General features: G+C 34.6%; 2 protein-coding genes across 2 annotated transcripts; both read left to right on the top strand.

The window, feature by feature from the left end:
* Positions 1 to 16700: 16700 nt before the first annotated feature.
* LOC104227442 (uncharacterized) lies at positions 16701 to 18431 on the top strand. Its single transcript, XM_070149839.1, has one exon. The coding sequence runs from the start codon at positions 16701 to 16703 to the stop codon at positions 18429 to 18431; it is 1731 nt and encodes a 576-aa protein (XP_070005940.1).
* A 3780-nt stretch (positions 18432 to 22211) lies between these two features.
* On the top strand, positions 22212 to 24032 carry LOC138870029 (calcium-transporting ATPase 8, plasma membrane-type-like). The gene is made up of 4 exons (XM_070147512.1): positions 22212 to 22314; positions 23027 to 23072; positions 23166 to 23300; positions 23965 to 24032. The coding sequence occupies exons 1-4, from the start codon at positions 22235 to 22237 to the stop codon at positions 24016 to 24018; spliced, it is 315 nt and encodes a 104-aa protein (XP_070003613.1). The 5' UTR covers positions 22212 to 22234; the 3' UTR covers positions 24019 to 24032.
* Positions 24033 to 25043: the final 1011 nt, after the last annotated feature.

The following is a 25043-nucleotide window of genomic DNA, read 5'->3' as shown; positions in this document are numbered from 1 at the left end:
CGCCTAGGTGGTCAATTGATGGGTACTTGAGTCTAAGGCACAATTGACATGATTGGGGAGTATGATATAACCTTTGCACTACTTTTCCCACTCTACACCTCTATGTGATTCGAGTTTTCTCAAGACCAACTAGGTATGCAAATTTGCACAACCAACTTAAGGTTTAAGTCGGGTATTACTCTCTCGAGGTTTAACCCTTTAATTGGGGCTATCAATCTCTTAAGTACGCCCCAATTCCTTGTTGGATAAATTTCGGAGACTTAGGCTATCTTTCTCAAGAAGAGCCCAAGTCAACTAAACACAAACTAGTGTTTGCAACCACTAATTCAGCAATTAACCATGAAATTGACCCAAATATCAAACACCCATAATCAATTTAGCTCTAAAATACAAGACCTATCAATTACCCACACTAGGGTTGAGCCACAACCCTAGCTATGAGGTCTAGCTACTCATATTCAAAGAAGAAACACAAGAAATAGATGAAGATAAACACATATTAATTAATTGTTAAGCTAAATACAAAGATTCAATGATGAAATGTAGTTAAAATTGCCCAAAATGACTAAGAAAAGTCGACCCACGAGCGCAGCTATGCTATTACAATATCTGATAACCTAAAAATGGAAAAAGGATCTATTTATACTAAGTTGAAAAATCTGGACAAAAATGCCCCTGCGGGGTTAGTGCGGACCGCACAGAATGGACTGCGGCCGCACTAGGACTCTTGGCTCCAAAATCCAGCTCTCTGAACTCAGGCTCCGCGGACCGCATAGAATGGATTGCGGCCGTGGTGACTTCTAGTGCGGTCCGCACGAAATGGACTGCGGACCGCATTGGCTTAAAAGCTCCAAACTGCAACTTCTTTGAATCTTGGCTTTGGGGAACGCATAGAATGGTAGTGCGGTCGCATGGACTCCAGTGCGGACCATACTAAATCTAGTACAACCGCATTGCCTTTTAGCCTGAATACCTACTCTGTGAACTTCCTAGTGCGGACCGCACAAAGTGGTGTGCGGCCGTAATGGACCTATTTTGCCTGAGCTTGTCATGTCTTTGGTACTTGTGCAAATTTTACTCCTTTTGAGCTGATCTTTGACATCTTGTCACTTTGTTGATCAAACCTGCAATCAAGAACAACTTATGAGCCTTTTGGGACTATTTTGTATGAGTTTCTAATCAAAGCATGAGCAAGAAAGAGTATAAAATGCATCAAAATCCCTAGTTATCAATGGGCAGTCCGAGCGTACTATTCAGATTATGGAGGATATGCTCTGAGCTTGTGTCATTGACTTTGGAGGCTCATGGTATTAGTTTTTGCCTTTAGCGGAGTTTGCCTACAACAACAGTTACCAGTCGAGCATCCAGATGGCTCCTTCTGAGGCTTTATATGGTAGGTGGTGTCGGTCGTCGGTGACATGGTTTGAGCTGGGAGAGGCTTGGTTGTCAGGTACGGATCTAGTGCGGGATGCCTTGGACAAGGTGAAGATCATTCATGATAGGCTTCGTACAACTCAGTCCATGCAAAAGAGTTATGCCGACTATAAGGTTCGTGATGTGACATTCATGGTCGATGAACGAGTGTTACTTCAGGTGTCGCCTATGAAGGGCGTAATGAGGTTTGGGAAGAAGGGCAAGCTAAGCCCTAGGTTCATTGGTCCTTTCGAGATTCCAGATCGAGTGGGAGAGGTGGCTTACAGACTTGTATTGCCGCCGAGTTTATCAGTTGTGCACCCAGTGTTTCATGTGCTCATGCTTCGGAAGTATCACGGCGATCCATCCCACGTGTTAGACTTCAGCACTATCCAGTTGGACAAGGATCTGACCTATGAGGAGGAGCCAGTAGCTATTCTAGACCGGTAGGTTCGTCAATTGAGATCGAAGAAGTTTCCTTCAGTTTGTGTTCAGTGGAGAGGTTAGCCTGCCGAGGCAGCTACCTGGGAGTCCGAGTCCTATATGCGGAGCTGATATCCCCATCTTTTCCCCGACTCAGGTACTTCTTTTCTATGTCCGTTCGAGGACAAACGGTTGTTTTAGAGGTGGAGAATGTGATGACCCAAAAGGTCATCACTTATTTTACAAGTCGATTCTATGTTCCGAGACCTTAAAAAAATCTTTTTGTCTCACCTTGATTTGCGTGCGCAGTCTGGGCGCGATTCCGGAAAGCTTTTACGTGAAAACTAAGTAAAATTAGGAAATTGGCTTTTAAAATTAAATAAAGTTGACTTTGGTCAACATTCTTGGTAAACGGACCAGGACCCATGATCTGATGGTCTCGTAGGGTCCATAGTAAAATTTGGGACTTAGGCATATACCCGGAATCGAATTTCGAGGTCTTGAGCCCGAGAAATAAATTTTAAAGAAAATTATTTTCTAGAAAGTAAGAGTTTTTGGAAATGAAAAGATGTTTGAAATTTATGGTATCGGGCCCGTATTTTGGTTCCGGAGCCCGGTACAAGTTTGAAATAATAATTAGGTTGAATCTGTAAATTTTGATAAAGATCGGAATTGGTTTGGTATAAAACGGACTTAAAGTTGAGAAATTAGAAATTTTGGTGTTCTTGAGTAATTTCATGAATTTGGGGTTTAATTCATAGTTGTTGATGTTATTTTGATGATTTGATTGCACGAGCAAGTCCGTAAGATATTTTTAGGTTAGTGTGCATATTTGGTTTGGAGCCCCGAGGGCTCGGGTGAGTTTTGGATAGGCCACGGAGTGAAATTTGGCTTAGGAAAACTGCTGGTATATTGCAGGTCTGCAGGCTTCGCAATTGCGAGCTCACATTTGTGAACACCCATCGCATTTGCGAAGACTGGGCGGGATAAGGAACCTTTGCATTTGCGAAGCTTATGTCGCAAATGCGACCTTGACAGACACCGCAATTGCGAACATTGTTCGCATTTGCGAAGTAAGCAGAGATAGGTCACCCTTCGCAATTGTGAATCCTTGGCTGTAATTGCGTGTTCGCATTTGCGAACATCCCATTGAAAATGCGATATCTGTGCCTATGTAAATCATGACTTAGTCGGAAATTCTTTATTTTTCAAACTTTCTCAAAACCTAAACTCTCTTGGGCGATTTCTAAAGAAAAGTTCTTCTCCAAATCGATTGTAAGTCATTTCTAACTCATTTCCTTTAATCTATAACATCTTTTCACATGATTTCAACTCAAAATCAAGGGGTTTCATGGGAAAAATTAGGTGTTTTGGGCAGAACTTAGGATTTTCAATTTTCGGGGATTTGGACCTCGATTTGAGGTCCGATTTTAAAATAAATTATATATTTGGGTTCGTGAGTGAATGGGTAATCGGGTTTTGGTTCGAACCTCGAGTTTTGACCATGTGGGCCCATGGTTGATTTTTAACTTTTTGGGAAAAACTTTATAAAACTTATTTTCATGCATTAGAATTGATTCATTTAGCATTTATACGAGTAAATTGGTGGTGAAAACAATAGGTAAAACGATAGTTGAGGCTTGAATTGTGTTCGTGGCATTGAGGTAAGTGTTTGGTCTAACCTTAGCTTGAGGGAATAGGTATTGTGCCTTATTTGCTATGTGCTAGTGTAATATACGATGTATAGGTATGGTGACGAGTATCTATACGTCGGTGTCAAGCATGCTCGTGAGTCTTAAATTGTAATTGTTGCATTTCTTAATAAGTACTAAAATTGCCTAAATTGTTGATTATCCATGTTGAGCAAGATTTGTGATTATTTTCTTGGTATTTGGTTATTGTTGAGCATTGACTCTAGTTGAGGTTAAATTGTGAGGTTGATTATCGGTACAAGTTTGGTTATAGCTGATTCCCTTGCCGGGACGTATTTAATTCTTATTGTTGATTCCCTTGCCGGGATATATTTATACTTATTGTTCATTTCCTTACCGGAATATTATTGTTGCTATTATTTGGGTGAGGAAAGAGTGATAAAGTACGAAGGGTGATGCCGTGCACATTCATATTTATGCATTTGGTGAGGAAATAGTGATAAAGCACGAAGGGTGATGCCGTGCACATTTCATTGATAGTGATGCATATGGTGAGGAAGAGAGATAAAGGACGAAGGGTGATGCCGTGCACATTTCTACTATTATATGGTGAGGAAGAGAGATAAAGCACAAAGGGTGATGTCGTGCACATTTTCATTACTTGATTGCATTGGTGAGGAATGAGAGTAAAAGCACGAAGGGTGATGTCGTGCACTTATTGCCTGTTTATTTTGATTTCTTGCTATTTTGGTTCAAGTACCTTAATTGTCTTATTCCACTATTAATGTGATTCATTATGTTGGTATTTTTCCCCATAGTATGTTACCCTTTCCCCATTACTTCCGAATTACTCTTATTACTATTTTCCTGTTAGATACTGTTTAGCTGCAGGTTATTGGTTGCTGTGTCCTAGCCTCGTCATTACTTCGCCGAGGTTAGGCTCGACACTTACCAGCACATGGGGTCGATTGTACTGATATTACACTCTGCGCTCTTTTGTGCATATCCCGGTACTGGAGCATACAGACCTTAGCTAGGGGTTGCTGCCTTCAGTCCATCAGGAGACCCGAGGTAGTCCTGCAGGCGTCCGCAGGCCTTGGCATCCCCTCCCTATCTAGTTTTCATCTGTTCTTTACTTTTTCAGAGACATACATGTACTTTCTTTTTCAGATTTTATTTGTAGTTTTCTTAGACAGTCCGTGAGATTGTGACACCAGTTCTGGGTAGTATATGTTATGGATTCGCATTGATATTAGTTAAATTGTTAAATTTTCATTCTTCCGCTCTATTAATTTTCGCAGTTTATAAATATTAAATTATAATTGTTAATGGATTAAAAACGAAAAAAGTAAGATAAGTGGCTTGTTTAACTTTCACTAGTAAGCGCCATCACGACTCCTGAGGGTGGGGAAGTCTGAGTCGTGACACAAGAAGACGATTTTCCTAAATTATGTAAGTTGGAAAAATGTGGAAGATGAGAAAAGCTGTATACACTATCGACATATATATTTATACAATGAAATGAATCATAAGTAAAGTTACAATTAGTAATTGATAACATAAAAAGGTCGTACATAATTTACTATTTGTATACAAAATTCTTTACGATGAGTTTATGTATAAGAGTTAAGATACGTGCAATTGAGCAGGAAAAGCTTAGAACCAAAGATGAACGACGCAATTAGACCAACTCACGAAGCCAAAAAAAGAAAAAAGAAAAAAAAGGAAATTTATTAAGCAACATTAATGAATTAATAGCCCCTAAACAAACGGCTGCCTAAATTGTTACCTTTGTAGTAGTTGAGAAAAGAAATTCATATTCATTTCCTTATTTACTCTTATTTTAATACACACTAATTTTCCTTATTTATTCTTCTTACTTATTTCCTTAATTATACTTCTATTTATTTCCTTATTTCTTTTTTATGCGTTTAATTAATTCATACGTTCTTGACTATTTTTCTCCTATAAATATCCCTCAAATTTTAATCCCTCAACAATAAGTAAAGATGGCAGACATAGAGGAAGGATGTGAAGAAGCTTGTCTTGGTTTTCCAGCATGCCTTAGCCTCGTCTTCTTTGCGCTAGTAGAAATATTTGTAATCAGTTTCATGTGTTTTCTTGCAATCAAATCACCAAATTGTTTACCACATGTGTTAGATATATTCGTCAAAATCTCTGCAATTGCACTTGGTGTGAGAGTTGGCCTCACTTTTATGTGGCATTGCTTCTGCCGAGGAAGATGATGCTAGCTAGTAGACATCCAGATATTTCCAGACTCAAAGTATGAAGAGAAGATCAATTATTTACTAGAATTTTTAGTTATTATTAGCACATTAGGATTCTAAAATATTTTATTTTTATTTTCGCGTTTGTATTGTTTAACAGTTTGTTTGGATGGTCGTTACCTATTGTGTATCGTATCGTATTGTTACTTTAAATATAATGTTTGTTTTAGTTGTTACTTAAATTTTATTATATCGTATCGTTAAATAACGACGAAATGTGGCACTTTATGTAACGACCGATTTGTTGTGGCTGGTTGCGTCATTATCTTGTCTTTTTCTCTCATATCACCATTCACTATTATTATATTACTTTATTTTATTATTTATCCTACCTTTTTATATAATAAATTTACCCCGTATCATAATTTTTCTTTATTCATATTGCGGGTGCATGATATCATGAAACAACGGCAAACGATACAATCTATTCAAATATTGTATTCATCAAACAATACAATACAATATAATACGATACATTATTAAACGATATGTAACAACCATCCAAACAAGCCGTAAGAGTTACAATTAGATTTTTTTTCTTGCAAGCTGATATCTTATGTGATAGTTTAGTTTTACTATATATAGTGGATTACGGAGAATTTTGTTTTGTTATCTCTATCTACAATTGCATTAGAAAAATCTAATAGGATAATGAGCTCTTTTAGAATTTTAAGTGGCTGGTTAAATATCAATATTGAAAGTTGTGAAAAGTATTTGGAATAATATTGTTAGAAAAAAACTGATACCAATAAATTAAATATTATATGCTCAAAACTAAAATAGTGTTATATATATAGAATTGAGGCAGATTAAAGGCATACGTACGATAGTTTCGTGAGGAACATCTTTGGCAATTGCCTAAACACTCAAAGCTATGTCTTAATTTGCTTTTCTCCAAACTAGGCTAATATAATCGAACTTCAATACGAGTATCGAATACCGGGTGGGAAATAAAAAATAAAAAAGACAATAAGATGAATCGTAAGTAACTACAGTATTACAATAAGTATTACTGGTAATCCAAAAAAAAAAAGATCGCACATAATTTACTATAACCTGTTAAATTATAAAGATCATGTGAGAAACTTTTTGCATTAAGTGAATAAGAAGATGATGTGTAATAATAAATAAGCGATGTTTTTTTTCTTTCACTTTTCCGTTATTTTAGTGGCTGATAACGGTGAGGTACACCTTATTTTGGTGCATCCTCGTGTACAATTTTTTTAATATACTGTAAAATCTCTCGATAACAATTTTGTTTCTTCCGAATATTTTTGGATGTTATAGCGAAATGTTATCATAGAGAACATATATATATATATATATATATATATATATATATATATATATACTATTAGAAATCTGGTAATTCGCGACCCAAAAAAGCGACCAACGTTGGTCGGTTTTGGCAAATTACCGACCAAAACTCGTCCAAACACGCTTGGTCGCTATTTTGGTGGTCGTTTTAGTATACCAACCAAGGTTGGTCGCAAAAGTAAATGGACCAACTGTGCAATTTAAAGAACATACCGACCAACTTTGGTCAGTAACAATATTTTAATAATTTAATTTTACCGACCAAAGTTGGTCGGTAAAGTAAAATATATATTTTTAAAAAAAAAATAAAATTTAACCATACCGACCAAAGTTGGTCGGTAAAGTTGAAATCTGGGTAATCCTTGTTCATTAACCGACCAACTTTGGTCGGTAATTTTTAATTTTTTATTTTTTTAAAACTTAAGAGACCAAGGTTGGTCGCTAATCAGCAAAGTTATTTTTTTTAATTAGGAACCGACCAACTTTGGTCGATTTCTGGGGTTTTAATTTTGGCATAAAATGCCTGTTTTGGCAGCTACACCACCTGCCAGCATACCAAAATCCCTAAACAACAACAACACAACAATAAAAACACAACAACAACAATAACAATAATAACAACAATAACAATACAATACAATTCAATAAATACATTAAAACTAACAAATTAAAGTTCAATAGAACTAAAAAATCCAAAACCAAGATAAAACTTATTACAATTAGTTCAAAACCGGTTCTATTTGTCTAGTTCAAAGTATATAAAAATCAAGGAGTGTTTTGTACAACATCATCATCACTGTCTGATGAACGTTCATCTAAAAGACGGTGCCGAGAAGGGTCTTGTGGAGGACAGGGAAGAACGACCACGGGGAGGACGGGAGGAACGATCACGGGAGGACAGAAGGAACGCTCACGTTCAAGTCGAGCCTTTGGCGATGACTCACGAGATCGGGGCAACGGAAAAGCTCCAGTAGATAGGAGAGTTCTATCTAAGCTTGCATGCCAAGGAACTGAGCATCTCTAACCCTTTCTCTTTCCTTGGCCGCTTCAAGCTCCGATGTGAGCTTTGTCACAATCTCCCGCAGCAGAGAGGCTCTCCCCATCAAGTTGCTCGCCTTGCAAGGAAGTCCCTATTCCTTGCATTCCACACTTATATCGATGGAATTTCTTAGTAGGAAGTCTGTATACCTTCCCCCATTTTGGACCGCCAGCAGACTCCATCCATATTCTTTCAGCATCTTCGTCCGAAAGGTAGGGTTCTTTTAGGGATTGATAGAGTTGTGAAGATCCTAATTAGTATATATAATTTATCATCAAATATATCTGTTTGGAAATTGATTCATCGACTTATAACTTACTTAGATGCATCGTTGAATATTAAAAACAAAATGTCTGACCTATATCTATATCTATATAGATAAGGGTCGGGTTCTTTTAGGGATTGATAGACTTGTGAAGATCTTAATAATTAGTATATATAATTTATCATCAAATATATCTGTTTGGAAATTGATTCATCGACTTATAACTAACTTAGATGCATCGTTGAATATTAAAAACAAAACGTCTGACTTATATTTATATATATATATATAACACGCTTCGTTATACTACTTTAACTACATATATATAGCATGTTATAGTATATGTTAGTGTATTCATCGCTTGTATTACAAAAGTGTTAACGGATTACATTATTTAGATAGTAAATATAAAAGTGATTTTAAATTTTGACCAATGTTGACCTAATAACCGACCAACTTTGGTCGGGTATTTTCCAGAAATTAAAGTATAGCGACCAAAGTTGGTTGGTAAATGTTTCCCCCAGTATTAACTGACCAACTTTGGTCGGTAATTTTAAATAAGATTTATTTATATTTTATAAAATATTTTAAATAATAATAACTATTAAAAAAATTTAACTGGGTCCCACATTACCGACCAAAGTTGGTCGGTAATGTGAAATTTTCTTTGACTAAACAAGTCTGACCAGCTCGGTCAACTTGTTGACCACTTTACTGACCAACTTTGGTCGGTAATTTATTTAAAATAAATATAAAATATTTTTCTTTCCTTTACCGACCAACTTTGGTCGCTTTTTTGGACCGTCCAATTTTGGTCGCTATTTTCAGATTTCTAGTAGTGATAATATAACATGAAAATTGGTTCCATAAAAACTTGATTTTTATAATGAAGTGTTGTTATATAGGAATATTGTTATAGAGAGGTCTCATAGTAAGAAGTGGCACGATCTTCTTGGCCTCTTATCGGTTTTCGTCCTCTATTAGTTTATGTCGAATTTTAATGTGGATAATATTTTTTTGGTTTAAGCAGCTGATATTCTAAATTTATTGGCCGGATTAATTCTGAGTTGTGTTGTTTACTACTAAGGACCCATTTGGACATGAGTTTTGCCAAAATAAATTTGGGATATATTTGGCAAACTCATGTTTGGCCATAAATTTTGCCCACATTTTGGCAAAATCCCAAATCTCAAAATTACCCCAATTGCTGATTTTGGGCTAAAATTCCAAAACGTGGGAATTATATACATGTTTTTCCAAAATAAAGTTGAAAAATATGTTTTGAAAACGTATGTCCAAACACATTTTCATCTTCAAACCAAACTTCACTCAAATCAGATTTTTTAAAATAAATTTGAGAATCTATGGTCAAACGCTAGCTAATAGATTTGCGCAGCTAGTATAACAGAGAAAAGCACATAAAGATCAAGAATATTAAATATACTGATCATTAATCAATATTATATAAATTTTCATATTACCAAAAATGATAGTCGTAATGTCATTTTATGATCGGCCTTTTCCGCGGATGGAGCCAAAAGCAAGGGTTGGGTTTCAAACAAGTCCCCTTCTCTGGCTTTCCCTTTAACTAGAAGGAGGGTGAGGTAAGAACTATTATAAGTGGGCGTTTGCACATAAGAATTGTAAAATTCCAAAAAAAAGTATAAAAAAAAAAATTCAAGTGAAAATAATATTGAAAATTAGAGTAGTGTTTAAATATGAATATAATTTTGGGTTGTTTTTGAAGTTTTGTGAGTGAATTTTAAAAAATAGTTTTTTGGAGTTTTTTAAATTTTCGAAAAAATTCAAAATGCATCTTCAAGTGAAAATTGGAAATTTATGAACAACTGCTGATTTCGAAAAAAAAAATGAAAATTTTTCGAGAAGGGAAAATTTTTCTTATGTCCAAACGGGCTCTAAGAGTGGTTTGGACATGAATAAGTCTCTCCTGGTTCATTCTATAGGGTGAAGATGCAAATATCTCTATTTTCAAATCTCGAATTAAATTACTATAGCACATCTTGTGTTTATATTTTCTTTAATTGCATGGTTATTTTAACGTAATTATTTATATTTTTTTTATTCCGCAGTTTGGAATAATGGGTTATTGACGCAGACTAAAAGCATATATATATGTACAATTAGTTTCGTGATGAACATCTTTGGTAATAGCCTAAACAATCAAAGGTTTGTTTTGCTTTTCTCCAAACTATGTTTTTAGAGAAATGTGAAAGATCATAAGAAAATTATAGCTGTATATATTATTAACGTAGTTACACAATGAGATGAATCGTAAGTAACTATTGTAGTAAGTTTTAATTAATAACCTAAAAAATGTTGTACATAATTTATTATAACATGTTAACTTATAAAGATTAGTGTAAAAAAGATCTTTATGACGAGTTTATATATATATATATATATATATATATATATATATATATATATATATATATATATAAAATCTTTTTCGAAAATATATGTTAAAGAGTCTCACATCAATGGTAAAAGGGAAGGAGGGATGTCACAATTGAGGTTTTTAATAAAATGACTTTTTCATTTTTTATATTGAAAAAGTAATAAAAATGAGAGATATTAAATTTTTTATTACTTTGGCACCGAGCTATTTTTTGCAAGACCTCCCCTACAATATCATGAGTTTAACCATCAAGCTCGGGATGAACTCATGTGGTTCCTATACGTGGTCTCCTTATATGGCTTGGCATTATCCCCACCTCTTGAGCTACCGTTTAGGTCAGTTGAGTTAGACCTAGACCTAAAGTCTATTGGTTTAAGAGTCAACCCAACCCAATACGTTGTTTATTTATTATTTATCCGATTTGATTTTCGAAGAATATTCCTTCACCATGATCACCAACACATACATGAAATTATGAGCAGGAAAAGTTTAGAACCAAAGATGGAAGAAGCAATTAATTACACCAACTCATGAACAAAACAAAAAGGAGATTATTATTATAATTAACATTTACGAAGTCTTAGCCCCTAAATAAGCGGCTGCTTAATAAAGAGCTTCATATTAATTTCCTTATTTACTCTTTATTGTAATACAAACAAATTTTCCTTATCTATTCTTCACACTTACTTACTTATTCCTTATTTATACGTTTATTTATTTCCTTATTTCACTCTTAATTATGCGTTTAATTCATATGTCACTACAAAAAAATTGGTAAATTGTGGCGGTTTATTTATGGTGGTCATAAAAAACTCCCACTATACGTTTGTTTTGTGGCGTTTGAGCCAACCCCCCACAAAATAATTCTTATTGTGGCGGTTTAAGTGTGGGGGTAGTAAAAGACTCCCTCTATACATTCAATTCGTGGCGTTTGTTCCGACCTCCTCAAAAGAATTCTTATTATGACGGTTTTTTTGTGAAGGTTTTTGATAACCTCCACAAATATATCAATTCCAGGTGTTTGAGAAATTGTTATTATTAAAAAAAAATTAGTTATTTTTTCCACCTTATTTCTTTAAAATTAAATCAAAATACATATTTTAGTTAAAACTTTGCGAATTAATGCAATTTACGTCAATATCTATACCTTCTAGTTTGTAATTTTTATCTCTACATTTTCTTCAACTACAAAAAGAAAGGTTTTCCATTATTTCTCTATGTCTTACTCGCTAGTTTTTCTTTGATTGTCTTTGTGAATTTCTTTAATTCATCTCTCTATATTTAGCAAAAAATAACAATGACTTCTATTTCATTTCTTCCTCTTAGGTTTCTTATTTCTAGATTTATACGAAATGTCTACCCATAAATACGAAACATATATAATTTCTAACCCCGTGAGTATCGTGAATCTTTAGGTGCAAAAAAAAAAAGAAATTTATCTAACATTGGACCACAATATTAGGTAACAAAAAAATAATGCAAAATGAGCCATCACAAAAGTTGAAATGTGGCTCAACAAAAGCAAGAAATGACCGTTGATTCAATTTGATCTCACTGTCACAAGCGATACTTGTCTCCAAAGAAAAAGACAACAATACAGAGAATTGAATGCATCAGGTATTCAGTGAATCTCACTGAACAAATATGGTCGATGAGGTCTAATATAAACGAAAAAATATGCTTTAGATTAATCATAAATAATATCTACATTCATAAGTAACGACTACACATCCAATAAACAACAGATGCAGGAGAGACATCCAAGTGTTGTAATTATCTACACAAACATTTGATTTTTTTTTATTTTGTTTGAGATAATTTAAAATTTAAAGGGATATAAATAATTGCAAGAATTAGCATGCAGATTTTCTTTATTTTTATTATAGTAGGTGTTCTATGTTCAAATAGTATTTTTAAAGGAGGGTGTGAGGCAAGCTATTTTACTACGGGATGAGGCGTAAGCCCGATACCTTTAAATTATTTAATTTATTAATGACGCATAATAAACAAAAAAAAGTATATTAGAGTTTAAGAAATTCAAAAAAAATAAACTCATAAAAAATAAAATATCCTGTATGTTTTTACAAGTATAAATAATACAATAGTGTTAAAGTTACTGTGAGATACAACTATAACGTCTTAACTGTCAAGCAATTAAAAAATTATAATTTCTTTAAAAATGTATCAAGTTATACATTTTACCTCCCTAAAAGTAATTAATCAAGAAAATTCATAAATACTATAATTTAAAAGATTACTCGTTCATGTATATACAAAATTACTTTCAAAGAGCAAAACAATAAAAGCCTGATAATTTAAGACATGAAGACCAATGGCAATAAGATACAATTTTTACTATCTAATTTAGAAAAAATAGTCTAATAATATTCACACTCACGATATTCTCAAATAGTAAATATGCAATTACGTGGCTCGTTATTTGAGTTATTCTCAAATAAAAGTTTAATCATAACTTTGTTAAAGAATTCATGAGCATCAATGGAGTCAATTAGAGAATTTAACACACGATTTAAGTAGGAACTACAGTCAAACCTCTCTATAACAACCTCGTTTATTCCGATATGTTTTGGCTGCTATAGTGAGGTGTTGTTATAAACACATATATTATAACAAAACATAAAAATCAATTCCGAAAAAACTTGACTTTTTATAGTAAATGGTTGTTATATAGAGATGATGTTATAGAGAAGTCTAATGCGTTATGCGTGTTTTGGTTGCACACTCGGATGCTTTAGAGCGTAAACTCACATAACTAAGCTCCACACATATTCTTCGGGACTTTTTGAATTGTCACGACCCATTTCCATAATAGGTCATGATGGCTCTCAACACCGTTGTCAGACAAGTCAACACGGAAGTATTAGTGAATTCTTATTTTATTTACCCAAAATAATTACAACATTGTTCTTAATTTGCAAGTAAAAGCAGGTGATAATATGCAGCATTCAATAATAATTATACAATCCAAAAGAAACGTCTACTAATGTGTGTGTCACAAGCTGTGGACAACTAGTAGAATATACAAAATAATAAATCTATCCTACTGTCTGAAACATAATAGACAGTCTAAAGTAAGGAAGACTCCATCCAGCTGCTGATTGGCACAAGAAGGGAAAGCAGCTCACTGTGGAAGTCTCGGACTATGATCAGGGATGCGCACCAGTCTGATAACAGATGAACCTGCCTCAGAGCATGTACAATTAAGTACAGAAGCGTAGCATGAGTACATAAATATTATGTACACAGTAAGTATCTCGTCTAATATCGAAGAAGTAGAGACGAGAGGTCAACTTGATACCTACTAGGGCCAAATAATATAATATGATATTATGCCAGGTATGATGGTCACTATATATAACAGTTGAAATAAGTATTTCTAAGTCATGTCATTTTAATACCCCAGTTAATCCTTTACAATTTAAACCATGTATCAGGCAGGTCATCAATAATAAATTCACATAGATATATATATCATGCGCACCTTATGTCGAGGTCGATGGCCCAATCCAACATAAAAGAAATTGTGCACTGCCAGAGGGTCGAATGGCATGAACCATAGATGCATCTATTTCTACCAAGGCGATCGGCCCAACAGAAAAAATATCAATTATCAACAGAAAAATACAAGAAGGCACATTTATATTCAAATAAACTCATACAAGTGTTCAAACACAAGAAGGCGCATTTACAGACATGACTTAAATATTATATTAAACATGTACCGGGCTCCGGAACCATAATACGGGTTCGATACCAATGAGATCAAACATTAATCAATTTCTTGGGACCTCGGATTTCGATTCCGAGCATACGTCCAGGTCTCATATTTTACTACGGACCTACCGGAATCGTCAAAATACGGGTCCTAGTCCGTTTACCCAAAACGTTCACCGAAGTCAACAAAGATCAACTTTTTAGGCCAAAAATCATTATTTCATCAATTTTTCCACATAAAGGCTTTCCGAAAATACGTCCGGATTGCACACGCAAAGCGAGAAGAAATAAAATAAGGTTTTTAAAGCCTCAAAACACGGAATCAGGTTCTAAATGAGATATTGATTGTCAAGTTCCCTAATAAAAGTAAAATGTATTTTAGTTTTGACTTCGCTAAAGATGATACCAACAACTATTACTAGGACGAATACTTAAATACTTAGCAATACATAACCCTTCACTATAGAAGTCCCTTGTCATAAGATAATAACTTAACAATCGAATGGGTAAAGTGACACCTTTCAAACGTAAGAACATGAAAAACGTACTTTATATGAAATTATAGGAAGAAATTTCTTCTCAATTTATCCTTTAATCGTAGCAAGGGATATACGTGCAAATCACGTACATAGAGACTAGTTATTATAAAAGCATGAATGTTCTATGCTAAAATATTGGACAACACAAATATCCCTGAAATATTGATAGATTTTTATACCCTTGAAAATTACATTATTTCTTAAAAAGAGATTATTCCAAATTAAATAAAATGATAATATTTAAATTTTACCGTGGATACTTACAAGGAATCAAATTCTTCAATTAAAGATAATTCAAATCGGATTTGTATCATGCTATGATTAGAAGTCGATTTAGTGTCATATACTAGCTAGTATATTTGAAGTCAAAGTCACGCTCCTTGAGATTAAGTGATCTTCACCATTATTTGATGGGAAAAATCTGTAGCTCAAAACGTGGTACTGCAGCAAATTTAGAATTCTCTTGTAATTGTAATAATGAAAATTAAACCGAGGAAAAGTAAAGAAACCACTTTACTATTTTCCTTTTTAATTTCCCTAGTTTTTTTAACTCAACTACTCATATAACTTCTCTTTATTCCCGCCATTGTTTCCCTCCATATTCCCACCTTCTCCTCGACCCCTCTTCTCTCATTATCTGCGTAAGAAACTTCCATTTTCAGAGCTATATATTCACCATATAGTTCCTCTTGGAGAGATGAAATTCCTGGTGAGCATTAGGTCAGTTCTCTCTTTTCTTTTTGTATTTTAATTCTTTTAAGTTTGTTCATTTTAGTTTCATCAATATGATTGATGGACACGCATTTGTGCTTTATATTTAGGATGCAGATATGTAGTTTATTTCACTGCTTAGGTTTACCAAAATCATGACATTATGTAGTTCATTGAATTTTGGCTATTCCAATGATACTCATTTTTTGATGTTCCCAATTAGTAAATATGTGATACTTTGACTGATTATTTTGAGTTATTCTCAATCTTCATATAGATGAATAAAACTTTAATCATTCATTTGTTAGAGATATTTGACAAGATTCTTCCTATGATCTTGCTAAATATATCAATAGTAATTATTTTCAAGAGCTTATATTTTTTTTAAATTTTTATGTTATAATTTAAATCTATTATTTAATTTTAATTTTATAATTAATTATATAGACTCCTAAAATTAGTAAGAATTAAAAAAAATGAATAGAGCACAAGCTATTTAGTGCCCCAAAGTTATTCTTTCTTAACCCTAAACGTTATTTTTCCATTTCTAAAAGTTTACATGAAAGAATAATCCTACGGTTTATTTTAAGCAAGGAAAGCGGCAGGGAAATATCGAAATTCTTAGGTTTTCTTCGTTTGTAGTTCTGACCCTCTTTTTTCTACTGCTTGTTGTCCTTTGCTATATGAACAAACTGATACATAAGGAGTCCTTTGTGGGAATTCTTCATTGGTTCTTTCTGTCCTTTGTCAGTTTCTGGAATTAACTTTGTTTGAAAGAGCATTTGAAATTGTTGGAGTAGATTGGAAGGATAGTCAAATCTGAAGGTACCCGTGGACTGGAGGATTGCTTTTGGAGGTATATTCTAAAAGGGTTCATGTTAATTTATTTATCATTTTTAATGGATAAATCATGGATTGGAAAGGCACGTAACACAAACGAATACTGGCTTGGTTTGGATAAATTTCTTGATTTTGCGTTTAAGAATGCGGCTGTGGAAGATACAATTAGATGCCCATGTCCTAAATGTGGCTTTGGCAAGTGGCACACTAGAGAGATAGTGCAGGATCATTTGATTTGCAAGTCATTCCCTCAAAATTATGTTATTTGGAATCTTCACAGTGAGAAACAGGTAGTAGCGCCTTCTGGAGATAGAGACGTTATGCAAGAGATGTTTCACCCAGAAAATCCAATAGAAACAATGCTTAATGATGCATTTGGGTACGATAGGCACCAAGCGGATGATGGAGGGATATCTCAACCATTGGACTCAAATGAAATATCAAATGAGGCGCATAGGGAGGATACTGACGACTTTCATGATTTTCTCAAAGATGGAAGTGAGACACTGCATGAAGGGAGCAAGTATACAAAGCTAGAGTTTTTAATAAAATTGTATCATATAAAGGTCTATTGTGGATTAAGTGATAAGGCTATGACTATGATACTAGATTTGTTGAGAGATGCATTTGAAGATGCAAAGTTACCGCTTTCCTTTTATGAGGCCAAAAAAACCATTAGCAAACTTGGCCTTGACTATATCAAGATACCTGCATGTCCAAATAATTGTATGTTGTACTGGGAAGGCGATTCAGAATTGGAAGCATGTAAGCATTGTGGTACATCTAAATGGAATCCTAACAAGAAAAAAAAGCAAGCTGCAAAGGTTTTGCGTTATTTTCCACTGAAACCAAGGTTGCAACGATTATTTATGTGTGGTAAGACTTCAGAACATATGAGATGGCATGCTTCAGGCAATAATGCTGATGGGTTGATGAGGCATCCAAGGGATGGTGAAGCATGGAAGACATTTGATCAGACTTATTCTGGATTTGCTTCGGATCCTCGAAACGTTCGCTTGGGCCTTGCTAGTGATGGTTTCAATCCTTTTGGAACAATGAGTACTACCTATAGTATTTGGCCAGTCTTCTTGATTCCATATAATCTTCCTTCTTGGATGTGTATGAAGCACACCTCCTTCATCTTATCAATGATTATTCCAGGCAAGCACATGCCTGGAAATAATATAGACGTGTACTTACAATCCCTCGTTAAGGAATTACGTGAGTTATGGAATGATGGAGTTGAAACGTTTGACTCATCATTGAATGAAAATTTTAGAATGCATGCAGCTCTTATGTGGACAATTAGTGACTTTCCGGGATTAGGTATCCTATCTGGCTGGAACACTCATACTGGTTTTGCCTGCCCAACTTGTAACTTTGACACAGAACCTTGTCGTATTCGTCATAGTAAAAAGTGGTGCTTTATGGGTCATCAACATTTTCTGAGAAGAAATCACAGGTTTAGGTTGAATCGAGTACGCTTTAATGGAAGTACAGAGGAGCGGAATCCACCATTAAAATTATCAGGGTCTGCCATTTTGAGACAAATCGAAGAAGGTAGAGGAGCAGGGTTGAATTGTACAGAGAAAAGATCTAGACGAGCAACTAAGCAATGGAACAAGAGAAGTATATTCTTTGAACTTCCTTATTGGAAATCTAACTTGTTGCGTCATAATCTAGACTTTATGCATATCGAAAAAAATATATGTGATAATATCATATATACGTTGCTCCATGATAAATCAAAATCAAAAGATAATATTAATGACCGAAAGGATCTAAGATAAATTGGCATAAGGTGTGATCTTTGGATGATAGTGGGAAATATCACCTTGTTGTGTTTTCACTTATGACTGATAACAAAAAGAAGCTGGACACTAAAAAGTTGTTCATTACAACTTTGAAGAATATTAAAGTACCAGATGGCTACTCAAGTAACATTTCTAGCTGTGTTGATTTGGTACAAAAAAAGATTTTTGGGTTGAAAAGTCATGATTGCCATATTATTTTAGAGCAATTGCTACCATTGGCGATCCGCAATGTGTTGCCCAACCATGTAGTTGCAGTTTTGGTGGACTTCTGCTCATTTTTCAGAGCCCTTTCTAGCAAAACCTTGAATGTTTCGGAGTTTGATAAGCTCCAAGAGCGCGTTGAAAGCACACTTTGCCACCTAGAGATACTATTTCCTCCAGCATTCTTTACAGTAATGGTTCATTTGTCTATCCATCTAGCAGGGGAAGAAAAACTCGGAGGTCCAGTGCATCATCGAAACATGTATCCCGTTGAGAGGTAAAACATTGTAATTTCTAATTTGAAGATACTTGTATTCTGGTCTCTTGAAATAGTTTGTACACTTATGGCCTATTATTTTTGTAGGGAATTAGGCCATTTTAAGTCCTTTGTACGAAATAAAGCACAACCATAGGGTTCTATAGCTGAGGGTTATTTAGCTGAAGAGTCTCTTACCTTTTGTTCTCGATATATTGAGGATATTGAGACAAGATTCAATAGACCTAGGCGTGTTCGTGATGAACCAAATGTCACTGAGCCTTCTGGAACATCCTCTCTATTTCCTCAATTTGGTAAACCTGCATCAGCTTCAATTACATTCCCTTTAACTGATATGCAGAAACTACAAGCTCATCGATATGTGCTTCTGAATTGGGCAATAGTCATGCCATTTGTGGAGTGAGTAACTCATATAATCTTTATATTCTTTATCATTGTAATGTTTGATCCGGCTAGTCTTGTTCTTTAACATTAATGTAGTTATTTCATATAGCGAATTTAGACAGTACATAAGGAGGAGTTCAAGAAGAAGACCTTCACCTACAGAGATAGAGAGGAGAGTTAATAAAGAGTTTGTTGATTGGTTCCAAAAGCGGGTGAGTAAGTAATCATTAGTTATTGTTTACATTTGGTTTGAATGAACTAACTTCACTAAGACAATATTTTTTTGATTTAGATTATGAATCCAGACACAATAGATACAATGTCTATTGATCTAAAGTTTCTTGCACGAGGTCCATCAGTAGTTGCAAGAAGTTTTACTGCATATAACATCAATGGGTCCAAATTTCGAACTTTGGCTCGAGAAGAAGGTCTGAGAACACATAATAGTGGAGTTTTTTTAACCTCTAAAACATCATGTGTTGCAAGTAGTATTGACGGAAATTTAAGGCAAGCAGAGTTACCATATTATGGGAAGTTAGAAGATATTCTTGAGATTAATTATTATGGTCAATTCAAGGTTGTTCTTTTCAAATGTAGATGGGCTGATACTGCTCGAGATAGAGGGTATAAAAAGGATCGTTGGAACTTAAATTGTGTTAATTTTGATAGATTGATTCATACCGGTGAACGTGAAGAACATGAGCCTTACATCGAAGCATATCAAGCACAAATGGTGTACTATGTGGATGATGTTGTCAATAAAGGGTGGAGTGTTGCTATGCATCTAAAGCCAAGAGATCTGTATGATATGGGAGAAGAAGTAGTGGAAGATGAAGTATATGAGAATGAACCATACCAAGAGCAAGAACTCGAACAGTTTTTTGGTGATGGTGATGAGTATGTACAACTAGCTACGGATCATATAATTGATGATGTAGTAGAGACAAATGTTGCTACTAACTAGCAACAGATACATACATGTTTGAATAGAAAATTTGTTTAATATGTTGCTTTATCTGAAGGTAATAGTATTGCATAACTAAGTAGTGTTTATTTTATTTATTTGATGTATAAGTATGTTTAAAAATGGTATTCATATTTGGTTTGAAGGCATATTTAAAAGTGATAATCATATTTGATTCGTGTTGCTATGCTCTTATTTATAAGCGAATGCTACCTAAGACGCGAAATGCAGCTTACCTCTGCTGTAGGAAAGAAAATACATAGGCACAATTGAGAACTGCTAGCCCTCCTGGAGTTGCAGATGATATTGTAAGCCAGTTTGAAATTAAAGCATTTGATGCATGTGCAAACCCGTACCTGGGTCTTGCTTCTTTAACTATGGCTGGGATTGATGGCTTGCGAAAAGTTTTAAGTATTCCAGAACCAGTAGGTAAGTGAAATAATCTTTTAGTATTACCTCTACTGTATCTTCTAACTATGTTTTTGCCTTTTAGGTTCTTTTCCTTATGCTATATGGTTAAGCCTGGAACACATATTATATCTGTTATGATGGTTCACTATGAGAAGCTAAACATCATGACATCTTTTTTATGTTATATATTTCTGTTATTTTATGTCAACTCAATCAAGATTTTGAAGTGTGCTGCACGCCCAATTTAGAATATCAGTAGTCTGTACCAAAGTTTGGCAATTTAAATCTACACAAAGTTCTACCACATTTTCCATTTTAAATCTTCCTATCTCTATTACTTACCTTTTGGACAATTCTAGTGCATCACTGTTGTACATTTCTTCTTCTAAATGAAAGCATATGAGATTGTGAGTAGAAACCATGTGAATCAAGATGGTACCTACTTCTACTGTCTTTGGATCTCTCCGCGATAAGTTGTAGTTGCAGGTGGTGTTAGTATGAGCTACTTTCAAAGTATTGGAGTATTGACTTGCTTGCATGTTAGTTATGTATTCTCTTGTTGAATTGTTTTATCCTGTTCACTGTCCCTTCTGCCCGAGAGGATTTTCCTTCTATTGCTATATGGTTACTTGCTGAACCATTGAGAAATGAAGTCTTTCTCTTGCGTTCTACTCTTTTATTTGCTCGTTAAACTTTCTTGTATTCAAGGAACAGAAGTTGCCAAAGAAAGTTCAGATATCATCATCCTGGATGACAATTTTGCTTCTGTTGTGAAGGTCTGTTTATCATGCTGGCAGCTTTAGCAGGAAGTTCTCACTCTTATTAACTTAGTAAAGCCAAACTTGTCTTGCATGCTTTGACTTACGGAACATGAACAATCTTTTTCTAATTTTATTGCCTTGAAGATATCCCAACAGTGGTGTTTATATATTTTGGAACCTAAAAGAAGGTGCTTAGTATTACTTTTTAATGGTGGGGAATGAACTTTCCTGCTGGGAATTTTGAATCTTCTGGAGTGACTGAAATACTTGGGATGGGCTCTTACTTTCTGAAAAGTTCTTTATTGCTAACAAGTTCCTATCTCAGAATGCAAGTTTTGTCACGTTTAAATTGCCTTCAACAGCTCAGAAGTCGGATCTATTTTACCTGATATATTTTGCAAACCCACTAGTATCTTTTCTAGTTGCAGTGATTGAAGTTCCAATATTTTTCAGACCGGTGCACGACAATACTTATTTTTATTGATTTTTTATCCCATCAAATATAGGTTGTCCGATGGGGCAGATCCGTATATGCTAACATCCAGAAATTCATCCAGTTTCAGCTAACTGTTAACGTTGTTGCTCTTATAATTAATGTTGTTGCTGCAGTTTCTGCTGGTGATGTCCCATTGAATGTTGTTCAGGTTTAGTTTCACTACTCTCTTATCATTGATCAGTGTGATTAGCGGATGTACACTTTGTGTGTTCGACCTCTATGTTCTGATGTTAATCATTTAGGTTTTGTCGTTCACCTGTGCAGCTACTTTGGGTAAATCTTATTATGGTCACCTTGGGTGTGCTTGCACTGGCCACAGAGCCACCAACTGATCATCTAATGCGTCGAGCTCCTGTTGGTCGAAGGTTAGTTTGTAGATCAATCTCTGAAAAAAAGAAGCTTGTTTCAACATTTTAATGGCAAAGATATTGTTTGTTTCGTCAAGTAACATTAGCTGGCTGCACTACCATTTATGTGTATTTGTAGTTTGACAGATGGGGTTGGCTTTTAGAGATAACTAATCCATCATGTGGCTGTGTAGTTGATTTCTTATAAGGAAGTATTATTGCTCTGTTAGATTTTGTTTCTTTCATGTCATTTTGCATAATGTGTAGGAAGTGAACTTGTTTTGAAGCCGTGAGATACTTTTATAAAACATCTACCCCTATTATAGCCGCACATTATTCTTTCAGTTGGAGAGTCCGAGCAACATAGCCGCACATTATTCTTTCAGTTGGTTTGAACATTCTCACTACATTCTTAATGTTAACGTGATTATACTGTAAGCTGGATTCTATACGTTTCTGACTCTTTCCACTTATGTTACTAGATTATAGAGACTTCCATATTGCCTCAATATCTTCTGCCATTCATTTTCATGCTTCGGTACTGACGTGCATCCTACTTGTATTAATAACATTTAGTGGTGGAATATGTTCTGTTGCAGCTCTAGCCAATGATTCCCCAAATGTATCAACTTATTTTCAGCTTCTTTCTGTATTGCTAACCTATGTCCTCATAGTTATAATGTTCCTCGTGCGCAACATCAATTGATTTTTTTGTTTAATTCTATCTTAGGGAACCTCTCGTCACCAATATAATGTGGAGAAACCTATTAATACAGGTAAAAAGAATTTGATGGCTGATGTTCCAAAGTGAGAAATATTCATTTTACATTAGTTTTCGAGGTTGATATCTCCTGCTTGAACATCTGCAGGCTCTGTATCAAGTTACAGTCCTCCTAATCCTCAATTTCCGAGGTGAACAAATTCTTCATTTGGAGCATGATACGAGGGAGCATGCTGTTAAAGTGAAGAATACCTTGATTTTCAATGCTTTTGTCCTGTGTCAGGTAAGAATAGCTGATAAAGAAACATGCTATGATTGGCTTTTGCACTCCCCATAGTATATTTTTCCTTTTTTACATAAGAAAGATATCTTGTTTGTACCTAGTGTTAATTCAAGCACTTCCTCTCCCCTAGGAATTTTGTCTTAGTTACATTTTTGGATTGTAGAAGTTGTCCACTTTCCTTGAATCAGCAGGTCTAAATGTCTAATACGTTTAATACCATAAATTTTTTAGCCACCTCGCTTCTCCACCTTGTTATTTTTCCTTTATTGGCCATAAAAAGGTCAAAGCATCCATATGTTTTCTCAACAAATATTAAACAATTCATAGTTTCAAATCTTCCCTTAATCGTGCCATCAAGGGTGGACAACCCAATTCGGATGGAGGCGGTAGTAATCTCTGCACTCTTTTAGGATCTTGGTTGTGTTTTTGGAAATGATTCTCAAATTAAATATGAGACAGCTTTTTCTCTTGAGCTCCTTCAATTTCCCTGTGTTCCTAATCTTTTCCTCATTTTTGGTTTTGTTCGGGCGATGGGGGCAAAAAGTCTGAAACTGAAATTTCATACTGTTGTTTGCAATGAGCCACATTAGCTTTAGATATTTGCCTGTCTACTGAGATTTAATCGCTGAATCCACTGCTAAATGCTAATTACTCGAAACTGCAGGTTTTCAATGAATTCAATGCTCGGAAGCCAGATGAGATAAATGTATTCAGATGAGTCCACAAAAACCGTCTGTTGAGCTTTTAAATGTTCTGGCTTTTGTCGTTGAAGTAGTTTTAAATTTGAGTTGATGCTCTGTTATGGATTGAGACACTTTATGGGGAATGTAAGAATACTCTTTCCTTGATTATTCCATGTTGAATTTCTTTTGAATTTGAGACAGATTTCTTTCCTAGAGCCTACATCAAGGAAGATGAAAGTGTAGGATTTGCCATGATAGTGATGAAGATTCAAACATGGAGATTCCTTACTCTTACCGTGGAACCCTCAAGGTTTATTAAGCTAGCTGTTTTACTCATTTGAAGCCCATGGATGCAGAGCAACAGAGAGAATATGGTCACAAGATAGGTGAATTTCTTAGCTGATTATTACAAGAACAATGAGAACTCACTGTTTTCAGTCAAGTTCAGGTTTTTACAACAACCTATCAATTTTTTTTGTATCCTTACCATGCACTTGCCAAGAATTAGCTGTCCGTAGAAAGTTTAGCCCTTGCATGACAGTGTTATTTTGGCAGAGTTTGTGGAGACTTAGCTAGAAAAAAGTACTCCATTATAATTGCGAATGAAATTAGTAAAGCTCAATCTTTTAATGGATACATTTTTACTATCCTAGCTGGTTGGTGATCATATCATATATCATTGCTCATGATAAAAATTTATTTAGTTGCATGAGGATTTGAATTTGTAATATTTGTCACTATGGTTATTTTTTATGAAATTTGATTTATGTTGTAACTTATTGGATAGAATTGTTTCTTTAATCCTACAAATAAAAATATTCAAATAGAAAAGAGTTTTCAACAACAAAATATTGTGGCGGAAATAAACTGCCACTATTTTTTTAAAAAAAGAGTAATATTATATTGTAGAGGTTATAAACCCCACATAATGTTTTTAAAAAAAAATATTTGAATCATATTTTGGGGGTTTATAAACCCCCACAATATCTTTTTTGAACCATTATGATCATATTAAGGGGTTTATAAATCACGCAGTATTTTTTTTTGACACATCAAAATC

The sequence above is a fragment of the Nicotiana sylvestris genome, chromosome 6 (genome assembly GCF_000393655.2).
Source record: "Nicotiana sylvestris chromosome 6, ASM39365v2, whole genome shotgun sequence".
Lineage (NCBI taxonomy): Eukaryota > Viridiplantae > Streptophyta > Magnoliopsida > Solanales > Solanaceae > Nicotiana > Nicotiana sylvestris.
Note: the sequence above shows the minus strand (reverse complement) of the source record. Positions and strands in the feature narration are given on the sequence as shown.